The sequence below is a fragment of the Pseudophryne corroboree genome, chromosome 4 (assembly GCF_028390025.1).
Source record: "Pseudophryne corroboree isolate aPseCor3 chromosome 4, aPseCor3.hap2, whole genome shotgun sequence".
Taxonomy (NCBI): domain Eukaryota; kingdom Metazoa; phylum Chordata; class Amphibia; order Anura; family Myobatrachidae; genus Pseudophryne; species Pseudophryne corroboree.
Window position 1 is genome coordinate 791,709,833 of NC_086447.1, and position 19,790 is coordinate 791,729,622.

The following is a 19,790-nucleotide window of genomic DNA, read 5'->3' on the forward strand; positions in this document are numbered from 1 at the left end:
TGTATGCTTATATGATCAGCTGCAGGATCTGAAGTGGCAGCATCGGATCACTTGGGGGAACATCGGGCATCTGAATAACACTCATCCAAAGACCCAGACCATGGACTTGCCACTTTCAGGAAACCGGGGCGATATGTCCCTGTTTTCAGGAATGCTGCCTGGCTCCTCCCACCCCCCACCAAACAATGGCAGTCTGTCAATCAGGCTGTGGCGTGGCGGCACTGTGCGCAAGGATGCAGGACCCAGTTCTGTACATGCATAGAATGGTTCCTACGCATGCGCAGTCACCCCACCATCAGAGAATTGCGCAAACCATTGGGTTTACATACATCTCTGAAATAGGCTCATGGTTTCTTGACTTGGAGAAGATCCAAACACCTGTTATTCTCTCCTAAATATGTGTGTTTATGGATGAAACATACATGTGTGGTCCCCAGACACTATAACAGTGATGTTGCCTTGTGATACAGCAGGGAAAGGAGAGTAAGGAGAATGAGTATAACAGGTCCATGCTCCTTTATAATTGTGGAGGCAACTTCCAGGGGATGAAGTTTAATAAAACAGATGTTTACAAGGAATAACTTTTAATCCCACAGTGATGTACAAATTCAAGAATTATTTCTCCTTTCGTAACATGACAAATACAAACTACATATAATAAATATAAAAAGCATTACCAAATGTACACCTTTTATATGCACGCAAAACTGTGATAAAAAAGGCACATAATAATATTATGTTAGGATTGACTTAACTGTTGCCTGTTCAGCATAGGGACATTAGTGTCCCAGTCAGGGGCGCCAGAACGTGTTGTTGTTGGGGGGGCATATATAAAAATACATTTTGGCGCTTTCCCCCCATGATTATCCCCCCCACCCCACGTAGTGAGCACTTACCCCCCAGATCACCGCGGAGAATCTGATTCCAAACTCTGGCGCAGTGCCGTGCTGCCATGTGTCCTCTTGTCCTAGCCGGCTCTCAGATGCATTACTAGGAGGAGCCGTGGCCATGCTGAGCCTGCTAGGACATCCCCGCCTCCTCCCAGTAATGCCTCTGTGAAGAGCCGGCTGGACAGGACAAGGGGCAGCACACAGCGGCGCCGGAGTTTTGAAGTCACAGTCTCCACGGTGATCTCGGGGGTAAGCGCTCCCCCTCCCCACGCCTGCGCCTCTGTCATGTTTGGGAGGGGAGGGGGGCATGCTGCCCCCTTACCTCGCCCATTCCGATGCCTATGGTCCCAGGTGTTCAGATAATTGGCGCATCACAGCCCACCATGGGTACAAATTGGCTGTACAGCTGGATGTTCTACGACTGATACATGACTGGTTCTGCTTGTTTTGCTAGTATTATAATATCTTGCACTGCTTACAAATGCCATGAAAACATAGAATTTGACGGCAGCTAAGAACCACTAGTCTGCCCCTTTTTTTTACCATATTTCTACCTCAAACCTTATTTGATCCTTATTTCTTTGTAAGGATATCCTTATGTCGATTCCATGCATGTTTAAATTGCTCTACTGTCTTAGCCTCTACCAACTCTGATGGAAGGCTATTCCACTTGTCCACTACCTTTTCTGTGAAGTATTTTTTCCTCAAATTTCCCCTGAACCTATCTTCCTCCATTTTCAGTGCATGTCCTCGTGTCCTATTGCTTCTCTTCATTTGAAGAATGTTTCCCTCCTAGACTTTGTTAAAACCGTTGAAATATTTGAAAGTTTCTATCAAGTCCCCCCTTTCCCTTCTCTGCTCCAAACTATACATATTGAGATTTTTTGAGTCTATCTGGGTATGTTTTGTGATGTAGGCCATACACCATTTTAGCTGCTCTTCTTTGTACAGTCTCTAATGTATTAATAACCTTATGAAGATACTGTTTGGCCTCCAGAACTTAACGCGGTATTCTAGATGAGGCCGTACCAATGACCTATACAGTGGCAGTATTACTTCTTTCTGCTGCTGTTTCCGCTCCCTATGCAACCAAGCATCTGACTTGCCTTTCTCATTGCTTTGTTACAGTGCTTACCTGCCTTTAAGTCACCTGAAATAGTGACTCCTAGATCCCTTTCCTCCTCAGTAGTTTCCAAAGTAGTGCCATTAATACTATATTAATACTATATTTAGTCTTTGGATTTTTTAACCCAACTACATGATTTTGCATTTTTTGACATTCAACTGTCATTGCCACGCTCTTTACCATTCCTCTCGTCTACCTAGGTCACCAATTATTTGTTTTAGCCCCCTCAGTGTATCTACCCTCTTGCATACCCTTGTGTCATCTGCAAAAAGGTATACTTTCCCTTTAATGCCATTTGCAATGTCATCAATAAAGATATTAAAAAGCACTGGTCCAAGAGCAGATCCCTGGTACAAGTACAGTCCACTGGTAACATTTCCCTCCTGTGAATGCACTCCATTTACTATAACTCTCTGTACTATCTTACCTACTACCACTAGATGAACCTAGCCAGTTGCCTGAGTGTCATTATGGATTTGGAAGTGTCTGTTAGTAGGAGGGTGTCAGATGGGTTGGCAGTGCAAGCAGTGGCAAATTTCCCATTAGGCACGTAAGGCACTTGGATGCTTGTGTTGGTAACGTCAACCCAAAAAGTACCAGTAACTGCAAAATATTTCCCCTGAACTATACCACATGCCATCTTGAATGGCATGTAAATGGGGAGGTCATGCTCATACTGTCCATGTAAGCTGTCCTACATAGTGAATATGTATACATAACTAAAAAAAAAAAAAAAAAGTTTTTTTTTTTTAATTATTCTACTGAATTGACTATCATCAAATGAGGGATTATAGACAAGCAATAAAAATAATAAAATTAGGCAGGCGGGGGGGGGGGGCGTTACTGTTGTGTCTAGGGGCGCCCTCACCCCTAATTTCGTCCCTTAGTGCAGGTGCCCAGGGCTTTACTCCCACCACCTTTCCAAACTGCAAATTTTCCCTTTCCCCCTGAAGTGTGAGTCATTTAGTCTGTTCTGCCCTTGATGCCACAGTAACCCCTTTGGCCTAGTCAGACAGAGAAAGTACTTTGAAGGAGACATATTCTGCATGTAGGCATACCTCCCAACAGTGGGAGGAGAGGAGGAGGGACGCTTTGGCGCGGCACGTCTGTCCAAAAAAGGGGTGTGGTCTATGGAAAAGGGGCGTGGCTTCACGGATACCGTGATCGTGAGCCAGGCCCCTGCTTTCCGTCACTATGGGGGCATGGCCAGAGCTCTATGAGGTGCTGGCATGGCCCCTATCCCTCTGTCTCTAATGAATAGACACTGTGTGCATGAGCACAGCGTCTATTCACCGCTGCTCTGCTAGGCATACCAGCGAGTGCAGGAGCCTCCCAACAGCCCCTCTCCTCCCTTCACCGCGGGACTCTGTGGCCCATGGGTGGGACAGCAGGACAGTCCTAAAAAAACAGGACTGTCCCACGAAAATCGGGACAGTTGGGAGGTATGATGTAGGGGATTCCATTTCCCTTGAGACCTTGAGGACAGAGTCAGTTCAGGCTGAAGATGCTACACAAAACAGAGGCCTAAAATAAATAATGAAAAACCTAAGAATGCAAAAGCAATATAACTAAAATGGAAGAGCTGAAGTCCCAAATGCCCCATCTTCCCAGGCACAGCTCACAAATATGGATGTAAAGTGAGAGGGGAGTGTGAAGTAACCTATAGGGAATATGCAAGTACTTTCATTGTTCTGCCCTCTAGAGGTGAATGCTGCAATTACACCATACAACTACTCCATACAAAAGGTTGAGAGGAAACAATGCAGGATATCAATTTACAAAAAGAGGGATACTAAATGATAAGTACTAGTAATACCCCACTGCACCTAGCATCAGCATGAGATTAATTAACATTAAATGCTGCTCATCCCCTCATTTTAACATTAAACACCCAGAACTGATGAGTAATCATTGCATAGAAAGGAAAAGAAGTGCGGGAAACTGTTTGCACTGATCACTCCTTAAAAGACAGTAAACTCAATTATGAATATCTATAAGCCTGAGAGGAAAAGAAGAGTACACTGTCATACACTGGTATTGTGCCTTACCTCTGGGGCCTTGCTTGCCAGGCTGATGACCAATCTAGAGGAGAGTTTTAGGGCTGAGCACTGGATTTCCACACTGGAAAAAAAAAAGTATATTTGAAGGAGGGGAGGGGGACGACTACTAATTTTCCAATGGCAACAGTCGCAAAATATATGTTTAACCATGGCTGGCAGTAAATATTAAAACACCTCCCCACTGGCTCAACACATTCGTACATTGTTAAATGCAGCCAGCATGAAATTCAAACCAAATCTCATCCGAAATGTATGAACGGCACCTGAATATACAGGCATCTGAGACAACAGTTGTTTTTTTGGGGTTATTCAGTCATCAGTTGTAGGCTTTTATGAATATAGAACTGCTGCTCATAGCAGACTCTGCATGTGACCCATAGTATATGCACAAGCCGATTATGTAAACATCTCATTCAACAACAGGATGGAGGGAAAGCAGCCAAAGTAAAGAGTACTGTCATAGACTATGAAAAGCCATCATTTGACCAAAGCAATGTTCCCTGCAGTAACACACCATTGAGTATGGCAATCTGCTTCACATATGTTCTGTTCATTCTGGCTTTCACAGATGCAAATCAAATATGTGCAAAAGATTCCAGTGATGTCAGTGCAAACAAGAAAAGAACATGCTCACTACTGTAATGTAGGCCTGGGGCTTTATATCTCAACAAGTCCGCATTAGAAGAGAAGCTGCGGAGAGAGGGCCTGATTCTGAGTTGGAATAAAGTAAGAGAGAGCAAGTAACTGTGCATCTGGACAACAGTGCAAAGCAAGGGGAGCAAATACATACATTATTTTCATGCAGGGTAAATGGAAAGCAATCAATTTGCCAGCTGTCGGGATACCAGAATCCCGAAAGCCGTCAATGCCGACAGCCTGAATACCGGGGCTAAGGGGCTATTCCCACTCGTCGGTGACAATGACACCCATAGAGTGGGAATAGATCCTGTGGCGAGCACTCGCCCCGCTGCCGGCATTCTGGTAGGCGAGATGCCGCTGTCGGGATAGTGACAGTCGGCATCCCGTCCGCCGGGAATACATATGTATTCCGGATAAATACTGGCTCCTTCCACTCTAGAATGCAGTGACAGTGACTCTGAGCACTATGTGGTGCACAGCCCTCTGGGAAAATGGCTTGGCGGACATTTTCCCGACGATTTCCCTACTGCACCTGCGCAAAACACCGGAGAAATGGCCATTGCACCATTTTCCCAGAGACCTGCGCACTACCTAGTGCTCAGTGACTGCCACTGCTGCGGAACTCTGTGCGGTGTGGGCCCCTCTGAACCCAGGGGCCCGTGTTCACCGCACACACTGTACCCATTATAGATGCACCACTGGTCCTGGCCCAAGCTTTACAATACAGCAAATCACAGCATTTTGCAGCTACAAGAGGACAGGATTCAAAACAGCATAGACGTCTGGCGCAAATACAGCAATTGTAACATATATATATAAAAATATTAATATAGTGTATGCAAAATTGTAATTAAAACACCAGTATACTAATGGCACAGGTAAGTGCCGGGAATCCGCACATTGGGACCTGACAATAAGGTCGGTCCCGTTTCAAGCAAATCATATAAACACCAAAAATTATTTTCTTTCTGCTTCCAGGGATTGAGCTCCAGACACTGAGCTTGTCAGTTCAATCCATGGGGGTCCTTCCGACCTATTCGCACGCTGCAATCTTTTGGGTCAGAACTGCGCATGCGCGTGGGGCAGCGGCGAACACAAGAAGATTGACAGGAATAGGCTGGCCGGGGGTGGCAACTCACCGTTTCCTGGGAGTGCTGAAGAAAACGCAGGCATGTCTGGCCGAATGCAGGGACGTCAGCTCCAGGAAGGATCGTCGCAGCGGGTGAGTAAGTCTTGAGCTTTGCAGAGACTGCACAAACTTTTTGCTTGTGCAGTCTCTGCACAGCGGATCGCAGCCCTGCAAAGCCCTAACCCCCTCCCCTGTACCCTTGACCTGCCCTGTACCTGATCGCAGCAGTGCTAAAAGTAGCCTGCTAGCGAGCAGGTCGGAATGACCCCCTATATCAATGATAGGGGCTTTTGAGGTACAAAGACATTTTGTACAGCAATGGTACAGACAGATCTGGTCACTAGGGCTTGATCAGGTGAATCACGCATAGGATGTGTCCAAATCACACTGTTAGCTGCTAGATGTCTGCTAGCAAGGCAATATTCTGCTGTGTGTGTCACCTGCAGCATCTCGAGCTCAGAGTTCTGCACGCTGCACTTTGAAAGCAGTGCTGGAAAGATGTGACCCTCCGAAGGAATATGCAGCAAAATTGGCGGTTCTCTCATGCGTTTCGGACCAGTATTTAGAGGCCTTTTTCAAAGACTCTATGGGCGATTCACTCGGGTAAGCCCTAGTGACCAGAAGTGTCAGAACCATCACTTTAAATGAACCTGCTTTGATACACTGTAGCTGCTGTATTACATATATTTATATATTGACAGTTTCTTATATAGCGCAGCATATTCCGGTGTGCTTTACAATTGGAAACAACGGTAATAAGACAAACTGGGTAATAACAGACAGACATAGAGGTATGAAGCCAGTTCTCGCAAGTTTACAATCTATAGCACTAAAGGAAGAGGACTGGGAAACGGCTGTGCTTGACATCGGAATGGAACCGGCTGTACTTGATGCCGGACTGGTATAGGCTGTGCTTGATACCGGACAGGAACTGGCTGTGCGTGATACTGGACTGGAACTGGCTGTGCTTGATGCCGGGCTGGTACAGGCTGCGCTTGATGCCGAGCTGGGATCAGCTGTGCTAGGTACCGGATTGGGACTGGCTGTGCTTGATGCCGGGCTGGGATCGGCTGTGCTTGATGCCGGGCTGGGATCGGCTGTGCTTGATGCCGGGTTGGGAGTGGGACGCGCTATGCTAGGTACCGGACTGGGACTGGCTGTGCTTGATGCCTAGCTGGGACAGACTATGCTAGGTACCAGACTGGGACTGGCTGTGCTTGATGCCGAGCTGGGACAGGCTGTGCGTGATCCTGGGCTGGGATCGTCTGTGCTTGATGCCTGGCTGGGATCGGCTGTGCTAGGTACCGGACTGGGACAGGCTGTGCTTGATGCTGGGCTGGGATCACCTGTGCTAGGTACCGGACTGGGACTGGCTGTTCTTGATGCCGGGCTGGGACAGGCTGTGCTTGATGCCGGGCTGGGATCGGCTGTGCTAGGTACCGGACTGGAACCAGCAAATGCAGGATCAGATACCGTTTTAGAGCACTGCAGAGCACAGTCTAGAGTCATCATCTATAGGCAAGTAGCAACAATTGAACTGGCAACCAGATAGCCCTTCAGGGAGCAGCTGCATAGGAGACACCAGCGCAGCCTGTAGCTTTTCTATGCAGGCACCAGCTGTTGGCAGCAATGGAGTGAAGGACAGCAACTGGAGAACAGCCGACCCCAGAAAACCCCACAAGTACCGCAGGGTGTCCACATTGAGCCGAACAATGCACGTGAAAGAAGATAAGAGTCAGTTATTCACAATGTTCACAAAGAAAACTTGCTGCTACAACTAAAACTTTGTGAAGAGGTTTGAAATAGTACAAAAGTTGCCTCTACAAAGTCTTACTGTAAATGAAGTTTAAAACCCCCAATATACGAGAAGAGCTGATTGACTTTAATGTTTCCTGAGCTTAGCATTGATCTTTAAATAAACCAACAAGTAAAACTGACCTTCAGCAACATTTCTTAAAGTCTTTAAGCTAACATTGCTGTGCCTGATAGAGGAAGTTCTGCTTTTGTAGTAACAAAACAGACAGTAATCCTGAATGACTTTCTCCATTGATACAGCCCAATAGACAGATGGCTGCCATGACATGAGGTGCTTATAGTATAGCAATAAAGCAGACAGGGGCTCATAAACACATCTACAGTCTGCTGGCAAATACAGTATACAGCTGGGCCTGGACCCTGTGTGGTGAATGTTCTATGTTCCATTGGAATTCCTTAATGGCCCAGGGAAATTTCCACCAGTACTTTCTTCTCTACAAAATGCATGAAACATATGTACAGTATTTGTGTATGTACAGATATTATCCCCTCCTGTACACACTGCTATATTAATCCCATGCGATAGATGTACAGTACTTGATCATTTTGTTGTAAGTCCTAATATCACTATATCCAACAGCAAAGAATAACAACTATACAGATGGAAGCAAAGTTATTCCAATGTTTTTTTTTAACTCTGCCTTCTGTGATCTTTCTTCTACACTGTATTTATTTGTAAATCGTTATAAGAGGGTGCGACCAGTGCCATTGGAAAGATCATAGAGCCCTGGGGTCGGAACGTTGCGGCCCCACGGCACCTACATGTGTCTTGCAGGGTGCCTAGTATGGTACTATGCAGCCAGTAGCGGTAGGGTAGATGCTAGAGCCAAGTTGGCTGAAGGACCTCTGACGTCAAGGGGAGGAGCTAGGCCGGTGGGATAGTACTTTCACTATCCACATCACCAATTACTCACTTTAGTAACCTGGTGGCCAGTGAAGTAGAGCGAGCCGCGTCCACAAGGGTGCATTTCGGGTACCATGTTCTAACCTTGCTCCTCCCTCTGGTGACATCGGAGGTTCTTTAGCCAACTTAAATTTAGTCATAACCGTAGCGGTAGTGCTCCACTTCCCAGAGCCCTGGAGTGGCATCATGACGTCATGGGTTTAAGGATGGGGCCAGCACAGGGAGCACTGCCACATTTTTATGCTGCTGAAGACTATCATTATTAAGGGTTGGCAACTGTGTGTATAACTTTTCGAAAGTATACGGTGATGCTCTGATCTGTAATCAGTTTGTTAGCCCGAGAGTAATCAGAATTTCTTTTTGTTTAGTTTTCATTATGGTGCACAATGAAATTAAATTGCAGTCGGGGGGTTTAATCCATTTGACCATTTTATATAGCTTATGGGTCGATGGGTAACTTTAGCTTCGGTTATCAGCATATATAACATCTTGTCATGTTACTACCATTTTGTGCTACTCCCTCTCTGCTCACAACAATTAATGAGTACATAATGGCAGACATGCCGCTGTATGAGAGCACTTTACAGTGATCCTGAACTTGCACCCAGATATATCAACACACATCAGACAAATAAAGTGATTCATATGTTTAAATGTGGTAATTTCTCAAACACAAGGTCCACCATGAGCAATGGGTTGAGGTCAAGAACACAGACAACAAAAAAATATTTAAAAATAAAAATGGCAAAGAAAACAATTTCTAATTTTAGTGTCAAAATGTCAGCACACTTTAGTCAGTAATACCAGGGGAGTGTATAAGGAATGCTGTTGCTGATGTTTACATTTCATTTCTCCAGATCCTGATGGCAGCTTCACTTCCATATAAACATGTAGTAAAAATGGTATTTGTACTTCTCTGTTTATGAAGTGACACATCCGTAGATGTCATATGGTTCCCAAACTCGGTCTGTAAGGCACAGTAACAGTCCAGGTTTTAAGGAAATCAATGTGTGAGCACAGATGGTTAGAACAACTTGACCAGATTACTAACTAGGGCCTGATTAACAGATGGACGGAAAAGCAAAGCCGTTTGTAAGTGGCTTTGAATTACCATCCAATATGAAGAAGGAACATGCAGGAGACGCCTCAGTAGAAGGGACGCCTCCTGCACATAGCTGCGATCCCAGCACTGTGACCGACATCATGGGATACAACATTATGACCATCGTTTGTGATGTTCACACCCCATTTGTGACGTTCACGCAGACAACCAGCTGAGTAAGCCTCGGTTTACGCAGCTGAATAAAAGAAGGGGGGCAAAGCCAGGAAGGGGGGCAAAGCCAGGAAGCCTGCGTGGCGACATGCAGACCCTTGACTCTCCCCTCCCAAAAAACGGGGCTGTTTCCAGGAACGCAGGCTTCCCACAGACCCACCCTCTCAACGCTGCTGCCTGTCAATTAGCAGCAGAGGGGAACTACGGACGACATTACAAGGCCCGTTCAGCGCATGCGCAGAACTGACCTTGCGCTGACGTAGATTACAAATAACAGGAAATCTGCGTGCAGCAGGACTCCTGTGTTCAAGTCTGATTCAGGCGCTCATTCACCAATGCCCAAGCAAGGAAATGCTTAGGGGTGCTCTGTGGACCAAGGTTAGGAGCCTCTGGTAGTGTGACTCTAGGACCTACACATGTACATTGCACAGTACCACTTCTCTATGTAATTATCAAAATTCATTCTTGTTCTATTACGTATCTTGTATAGACTAATGTAATCAATGTGTAATGTGGGGATGTGGTTATGTCACTAAACTGACGTTGGGATCCCAGCCGATTCAGAGCTCTACAGTCGGCATGACGACTAACAGGGACTATTCCCACTTATTGGTGTTCACGACACCTACAGAGGTGGAATAGTACCTGTGGCTGCGTGGTGAACGCTCTCGCCCAACCGCTGACAATCTAAAGATTGGGATCCCAGCGTCGGTATGGTGACCAGCGAGATCCCAAACGCCGGTCACCCGAACCAAACCCGTAATGTGCAATAATGAACATAAAAGCATACTATGAAGGTGAATACATTCTTTACACACACACATATACAGTATAGATGTGTCCTCCTACACTATTGCTGAGCATCTTTTTTGCGCTAATGTGCATCTTAGTCGCAATATGATGTGAAAAAACCCACTTCACAGGACTGAACTGATTAATGTGACATGCGACACTTGTCTGTCTGTGCGACCGAGTCTGAATATGTATATGAAGTGTTACACTGTAGCGGCCCCACATCCACATGAAAAAGATGCAAAAAAAGATGCTGCACTGATTGGCGGAGCTCATTTGAGCTGCATGGCGTATTGAAAAAAGGAATGTGATTATAATAGGTGCGCTAAATGACAGTGTGCAGCCGGACTACTCAAATACTAAAAGGAGGATTCCACCTGCGTCCACCACAAATATGACAAGGAAAAAGAGCAGTATGACTTATCCAGCGCTACTGTTTATTCCATCCATAAATTCAACTTCAACTAATGTTCCTCATTCCGGGTTGTACCCAAAATATTAAAAGGAATTTATATAGTGACGTACAGTTTTTAATGGATGACAATAACATACATATAAAAAAATACAATAAAAGATCATATAAAATTTCATAGTTAAAACTCCACACATAAGGTTAAAATATAGCAGCCTGGAAGGCCGTGATGTAGCTATTACCGGAGGTATATGAACCGACAATCGTCAGTTCAAAAACAGCCTGATCAATTTGAGTCCCGGGTTTCTCACAATCAGTGCAGATCTCGCTCCCCGGTTCCTGTCACCACCGCATCTCCGCTTGCCGCTATAATCCTGGTGCTTCCAACGCGTTTCTACCCCGGCACTGGGGTCTTTTTCAAGGACTCCAGATGAATGAGTGTGGAGTGTCCATCATGCGGGATTTAAAAAGGCTGCCTATGATGGACACTCCACATCCTCCGGTAATTGCCACATCACGGCCTTCCAGGCTGCTATATTTTAACTTTATGTGTGGAGTTTTAACTATGAATTTTATATGTTCTTTTATTGTATTTTTTTATATGTATGTTATTGCCCTCCATTAAAAAATCTACTTCACTATACAAATTCCTTTTAATATTTTGGGTACAACCCGGAATGAGGAACATGAGTTGAAGACTGAATTTATGGATGGAACTAATCAGTAGCGCTGGATAAGTCATGCTGCTCTTTTTCCTTGTCATCTGCATGACGTATTGAGGCTAGTTGTATGTGGACATATCTGCAGTGCATAAAATAATAATACTTGCACCCAGCTCAACTATGAACATGGACTGTACTGTCTAGTGTGTCTTCCGGGTGAGTGTTGCCTACTAATTTACTTGCAGACAAAATAATATATTGTTTGCAGAATAAAAATCCAGTGTAAGACATTTAAACACACATTTAGAGAATTAAGCCACAAATTGTGTTACTTAATGGGTAAAAGCTTCTCAGTTTGCATGGCCAGGCATCTAAGCAAAGCTGTCCAGCTCCTTTCTTTATTTTCAAAGGCAATTAGCCATTGTAATCACAGCTACAGAGAGGCTGAAAGGCACTAAATGTCTGCCAGAGGAATATTTACAGCTCCGCTCTCTGTCTGGTGTTTCTCTACATTCACCAGGGTTGTCTAATAAATTGAATTGTGAGAAGATAAGGGCAGGTTTGTTTATTTTGTAATAAGCTTCAGCAACAGGAATTAAAAGAGAACATTGGACTTGCCAGTAGTAGGAACCTGCCAAGGTCTCACCAGATCTCCAGCTGCATAGGTAACAAAGTATTAGCAAAATCTGAGATGATTATAGTTTCTGGGTAAATTCAGACTCACGCCTAATTTAACCACTTTTACCTATAGGTCGTAATGTATAGCTGTACACTTTTCCAATCTTCATTATCTACAATTTTGTTTTTTCATTTATAAATAAAAAAAGCACCAAGACCCTGTAGAGTAACACAAAACACAAAAAAGCACCAAAACCCTGTAGAGTAACACAAAACACAAAAAAGCACCAAGACCCTGTAGAGTAACACAAAACACAAAAAAGCACCAAAACCCTGTAGAGTAACACGAAACACAAAAAAGCACCAAAACCCTGTAGAGTAAAACAAAACACAAAAAAGCACCAAAACCCTGTAGAGTAACACAAAACACAAAAAAGCACCAAGACCCTGTAGAGTAACACAAAACACAAAAAAACACCAAGATCCTGTAGAGTTACACAAAACACAAAAAAAAAGCACCAAAATACTGTAAAGTAACACAGAACACAATTAGTGCATGCAGTAATACAGTGGTAAACTCTGTAAGGCAATTGACTCCTGACAAAATATTGGCTTTTGTGAAAGAGAATGAAACATTGTTCCCAGTAAGGCAGGCTGAGGATCATAACGGATAGGATATAATACAGAATAACTGGTGGAAAAGTCAGAAAATCTGGTTGGAACTAAAGCAATGCAGAGAGCTCCATAAGTCAGTGTCACAGCTGACCCAGAGAGGTTTTCTAATATGAAACCCGCACAGCAATATCACATTGGTATTTATATAGTCCTAATCACGGAAGGTAAGTGCACATTGGCAGGATGTGAGCTTTGTACTAAGTTTCATTTATAAGCAGCAACTCATTATGGCAGCCATATTCCAGCCTTGGTTACAGCAAAGTAGCTCCCTTGTGACTTGGGCATTCCCAGGATGGCACAGTCAGCTGATGGACTGTAGCTGCAAATCTCCCAAATTCCAGTGATGTGTATATTATGTACACTCATTAACCGACCAGCAGTTGCTTTGTCAAACAACAGAATACAAAAGGTTTTTATTTTATTGGTGCCTATGCCATTGTTCCACAATGTACGCTGACAGGCAATATGATGCACCTTATATAATCTACCCAACTGGTCCGGTATAAAACATTGCAGAGACCCCTTGGTGAGATCACATTCACTGAATATACATAGGGGAAAATTCAAATGTTTGAAAAGTCGGTTGGGTGTCTATTCCTAACAATTGAATACCCTGCATAGTGTTTGTTCTGTACATACAGTACTACCATAGACAGGCAATCAGGCAAGTGTAAGAGCTACTAGGCCCTGTCTAGACATTACAGCTATACTGCAAACCTGGAATAAAAGACAGTTGAATTATGAACGCACCTGTGGCCGGTTGCAGACACAAGATTTACAATCCTTCTCAACAAGTCCTTTGGCTCCACTTGGAAATGGTATTTTGCCATTGAAAGTATCTTTTCAACATGCATTTCAGACATGACTGTCAGGACCTGCCCAGTGATTGGAGACATAATAAAATGAAAAACAATAAAGTTAATAAATGTAAATACTTAATAACCTGCTCCTTGCTGAGGTGGCGTTAGCTGGCACTTGTTACATTCACAACGGTCTATGGGGTGGCGCAAAATAGGCTATCACCAAAAAATACTCTGATTTCTTCGGTATTAACTCCTTGTTAAATTGAGAGAAGACTAAGCTTTTTGTCCGACCCCCCCCCCCACCCACTCCCCCCCTCCCATGCATTGTTTGCCTACTTATTCCAAATATGTAAGTTTTGTACATAAGGACCCATCAAAAAGAATGATAGATTCATTACGGAGTATGTCCTTTATAGTGCTTACCTTACATAGGCACTCTAAATTCGTCTCCTTTGTTATCATTTCAAATAGAGTCTTCTCCACCTCAGTAGACAAGTATGAGTCTGTGACTTCCCAGTTCTGTTTCATCCACTGCAACACAGACTCGAGTGCCAGTAAACGTACTTCATGGAATTCTGATCCCAGCATCCTTTGCACTAAACAAGATGGCTCCAGTTCCTTAGTAGGGTTACACCAAACAGTCTTAGAACCTTGCCCTTGAAGTCTCAGATTTAGCATTGATAAAATAAGATGGGTAACACTCTGAAAATACATAACAAGTCCAGGAACTGCTGGGGTGTGTTGTCCTTCCTTTAACAATTCACAGTCTTCAATAACACTGCATATGTCTTCCCAGAAGGTGGACCCTAGGATCACAATAGTGAGGAGAAATAGAATAAGAGTCATATATTTCTGAAGTTTAAAAACGATTTAAATAAATGGAGGTTAGACCTGTCCCTATCACTTTTAAAAACGGTTGTATTGTGAAAACGATTATCACACGCGATTGACAAGAAGGTTTGGGAACGAAATTAGGGGATTACGGAACAGATGATAGCATTGGTACTGATTGCAAACTAGACTCATCTCTAAACATAGGTCAATACAAAAGTTATTGTGCCTTTTAAACCTAGAGCAGATATGGTAAGATTAGAAAATAAGTCAGAGACAGGGGGGGGGGAAGAGCTCAAATGTTATTGGACTTTAGCAGTGGCAGCTCCAGTGCAGTTCAAAATTCAAATAGGGGAGTCACACCAACTGCCACCCATTGCTGGCCGAGACTCACAGGCACTTGATGGAATAATCCCAATATGACTATGTTAAGGAGCCCATACATCAGCAATCACAATATTTTGTTTTGCAGATCCTGTGATTTATTTCCCATATATTTTGTTCCCCCAATCCATCTGACTTGCAAATACATTACAGATATATTTCAGTGATTTGCAGATCATTTTCAGTTAAACAGATCTACCAATCTTGAAAGACTCATCAGCTTACTAGAAACGGTCTGCAGATCTGTGTTGCCCATACACTAGCAATCTACAGTCCAAATTTATTTGTGAATTTAAACATATTGAAAAACCTGATTTAACAATCCCAATAGATGTGAGGCTGAAATCTGCGATCTGACAAACCCCATACATTGCAGATTTATTGACACAATCATCTGCAAAACATCAGATTGTCCCAATTTATCACAGGAGTGTGGGCCTCTGTAGAGATAACATGAGCAATGAGCCATGAGTATTCATGAAATACTGAACGTCTCTATATAAACTGCCATCTTCCCATAGGCGACATAAGAGTGAGACCAGAACCAAGTTGCTTTCACAGCTTGGGCCACTCAGTAGATTTAAACTGTTGTGGAACATGTTCTGACTGTCACATATATGGTGAAATGCCACCTAGACCCAGGATTCCAGGAAGAGGACAAAAATGACACTGTAAATTTTAAATTATTTTGAAAAAGACCTATATAGTGCCAGCATATTACGTTGCAGTAGATTGTTTTTTAAAATATACATATAAAATAGAAGTCTAAATAATAAAGAAAAAATAAATGAATATACTGTACAAGACACATGAATCGACAGTGAACAAAGTTTTCCTCGATCCTTCGTATAACAGTAGCTGTAAGGAGGGCACTTCAAGCAAATGATGATTTTCCAGTTCTGTACATGAACCACATTTAAAGTCACAACTTTTACAGTTTCTTTTTGTCAAAATGATATGCCTTTGAAATCTTTAATTATTATTTATTTATTTATTACCAGTTATTTATATAGCGCACACATATTCCACAGCGCTTTACAGAGAATACTTGGCCATTCACATCAGTCCCTGCCCCAGAGGAGCTTACAATCTATATTCCCATACCACATGCACACACACACACATTCACGCTAGGGTTACTTTTGTAGGGAGCCAATTAACCTACCAGTATATTTTGGATTGTGGGAGGAAACCGGAGTACCCAGAGGAAACCCACGCAAGTACGGGGAGAATATACAAACTCCACACAGTTAGAGCCATGGTGGGAATCGAACCCATGACCTCAGTGCTGTGAGGCAGTAATGCTAACCATTACACCATCCGTACTGTACTAATTGAATATACTTCAGACACTAAAGATCCCTCTCAGATATCTGTTTTGATTAAATGAGCCTTTTTCTTTTTTTTAAGAAAACAAAATCCCCAGGAATTTATTGGTGTCCTGTTGTCTTTATCCAACACTATATAACCGTTAAAGTGTCCATTGCCACAAACACCAGTCAGTGTCACAGAGAGTGTACTGTAAATTGCACATTAATCAGTGTCTAGGGCCAAACTGTAAGATAGGGAAGGTTACCCAGTGCTCAGTAATCCCCATACATGCCTGCATGCTGTAATGACTTTAAGAAGAAAAAAAGAGGATACCTCCAGCTTCACCATGGTATATGAAACCTACACTTGGGATCGGAGTTATTAATTGCTACTCCAAGATATATTCTTGAGATATTCTACCTAGCAGGTCATAAGAAAGGTATATCTTCGTGTTATAGCTTATTTTTTGGGTGCTTTGAAACCTGTTCCTATTTCAGCTTTACTAAAATGGAAAAGATCTCTCACAGAAGATGATTAGAGCTCTATATTCAGCGTATGTTTTACCTCATCTAAATGCCTATCTCTCGCTGAAATGTTTTATAAACTCAACCACTGGCTGTACTTGACCCCAGCTAGTCTCCATAAAATATGGCCTTCTGTCTCTAATCAATGCTGGAGTAATTGTGGTCAAGTTGGGGATATATATCACTTGTTCTGGTCATGCTTTAAATTAAGCTGCTTGTGGCATCAGGTTTTTGAGTGGATTTCTAAGGCTACTGGGATCAATGTAACCCCATGTCCTCTTCTTGTATTATTAATTTTTTTTACCATGGGGAGGTCTCCTCTGATGATAGGTATGTGTTGGGGCATATCTTACTGGCCACTAAGGGGGCTATCCAATTTGGCCGCCCGAAAAAAATACATCCTCACCCGAAACACACAGGTGCAGTGAAACCTTGGTGTTTTCAGGAGAAACAGTCCTGTTTGTTGGCTTATTGGGGATAATGGAGTGGACAAGGGGGTGGCTGGGATTCAGTTAGCCACGAGAAAACATTGTGGCTAATTGAGTTTCTTCCTAAGGCTCTCATTGCCTACCATTTGTGGTCAGAGGTGGTGACAAATACTGAGGCTATATAGAGGCTAAAGTACAAGAACATTGTGACTTTGAGCTGGCAAGTGTCTCCTATTCCTCCTCTTTCTCCAATCCATTAATGAAATGGTTTAGGTAGTGAGACTAGGGGGGACTCAAGGGTGGCATCATGCACTACTGGTAATTGATCAATGCCTTCAACTTCTCTGGGAATGTAGTATTCTGCTTGTAACTCAATCTGTATTGTGCTATGTACTGTTTTCTGCAAATTACTGTATTATCTGCTGTATGCTAACAGTGGTTTTTTTTATTGATTGTGTTTCTATGTGGATGTACCCTGGCACTTTGGGCAGTTCCCATTTTTTTTATTTTTTATATGCTGTTTTTTCCTTTTTTTATATCACTCTTTGCTGACACTGAGTGCATATTATGCTGTATTTATATTGGTGTATTGTTAAATTCTAATATAAACCTTGTTTTGGGAAAAAAAGAAAAGGGGGATTCAGATGTTAAAATATATACAATGCAAGCTCAATACTGATGAGAGCAGAGTTATTGTATATCTACGCTAGAGGGTGAGTATGCTGCAAGCTTTGAGGGCAATGAAACTGGGATTTTCAACCTGTGCAATATGTATCCACGGGACTGCTTCACAAAGTGTCACAATGTATGAAATAGAAAAGTGTAAAAGCAAATTCAAATGGTCATATCAGTGGTTTTAGATGTCATTGCACTCTGTAAAGGTCCATAAATGATCACTGACAGGTCTGCATCCTACTGTGATCTTTCTACTAATGATGATGATGTCTGGAACATTCTTAAATCTATCTGAGCCTCTTTGGTCCTGGAAGCTTGGAGTTTGGCATTTGGATATGTCTGTAAGGCTCCTCCACCTGGCAGCTTAGTGTACTGGGCCAAAGGTTCCCTAATGTGGTACTCAAGGCACCATAATGGTTCAGGTTTTAAGCATATCCATGCTTGGCCACAGGTGATGTAATTAGTATCTTAGTCAATTTGATTTAACCATCTGAGCTGAATATACAGAGCAATATTATCAAGGCCTGCAGTCAGGACTTGGCCTGCTTGCATTTGTTAAGGATGTATTTTAAGGATGAAGTTAGAACCGGAACTGAAAACCATCTCGCCTTTCTTCACAGGTAAAAACACCATCCTCATGCTTGTATATCTGCGTCTATCATCTCTATCTGGCTACACTTTTCACACCCCATGAAAGTTTGTCTGTAAATGTCTGTGATCTGTCTTCAATGCAAAATCCCCTCTGTTAATTAGCTGAACTTCTGATTGCACACCTCCCCCTTTGCCAACTGATATAGGCCCTCATTCCGAGTTGATCGCTCGCTAGCTGCTTTTAGCAGCAGTGCAAACGCTAAGCCTCCGCCCTCTGGGAGTGTATCTTAGCTTAGCAGAAGTGCGAACGAAACATTAGCAGAACTGCACAGGAAAAATGTCATGCCGGTTCTGAGTAGCTGCAGACCTACTCCTATCTTGCGATGTCTGCAGTCTATTTAGTTCCTGGTTTGACGTCACAAACACGCCCTGCGTTCGGCCAGCCACTCCCCCGTTTCTCCAGCCACTCCTGCGTTTTTGCCTGGCACGCCTGCGTTTTTTAGCACACTCCCTGAAAACGCTGAGTTGCCGCCTAGAAACACCCACTTCCTGTCAATCATACTACGAACACTGGAGCAACTGAAAAACGTCGCTCGAGCTTTTGTAAAACTGCAAACTATTGTGTGAAAGTATTTAGCGCATGCACGCTGCGTACCATGCATTTGCGCATAAATGCAGTTTTTTCACCTGATCGCTGCGCACCGAAAGACGGCAGCGAGCGATCAACTCGGAATGAGGGCCATAGTGTGTAGCATTTAAGAGCAATATTATCAAGGCCTGCACTCAGGACTTGGCCTGCTTGTATCTGTGAAGTATGCATTTGTTAAGGATGTAATTTAAGGATGAAGTTAGAACCAGAGTTTGAACTGGATTTGGACTACGCTAGAATTTCTAATTAAAATAGTTCCCCAAACACTGCAAATCAGGACCACTATATGGCCTCTCCTCCCCTCTGCCACGAGAACTCCAGGACTAATGCCTACTACTCCTCTGTCCAAGAACATCATGACTGCCCCCGGGACTACCCCTCAAGCTGAGTAGGGAACTGAGGGGCGTGCGCACCAGGACCAGACTTTGCCGGGTCATTTCCATTGGACATTAGTGTGCTCCCCACATTCTCACACCCACCCGCACTGCTCTCATGAGACCAGGACATTTATCATTTTCGCAAAATAATGTTAGTACAGTTTTCCTGCAAATGTGTTTTTCTCTTCTCTTTCTTCTTACAGCGTACTTCCACCCCACTGT

At 43.4% G+C, this 19,790-nt stretch overlaps 1 protein-coding gene across 5 annotated transcripts in view; it reads right to left on the reverse strand.

Moving 5' to 3' along the window:
- The window catches only part of THADA (THADA armadillo repeat containing), a 1,252,206-nt gene that overhangs the window by 239,504 nt on the left and 992,912 nt on the right, over positions 1 to 19,790 (reverse strand). For all 5 annotated transcript variants that reach the window (XM_063918333.1, XM_063918332.1, XM_063918334.1 and 2 more), the window contains exons 32-34: positions 14,222 to 14,604; positions 13,746 to 13,870; positions 4,065 to 4,137 (exon numbers count right to left, since the gene is read on the reverse strand). In XM_063918333.1, coding sequence (XP_063774403.1) covers positions 4,065 to 4,137; positions 13,746 to 13,870; positions 14,222 to 14,604 — 581 coding nt within the window. The remainder of the gene's footprint in view (positions 1 to 4,064; positions 4,138 to 13,745; positions 13,871 to 14,221; positions 14,605 to 19,790) is intronic.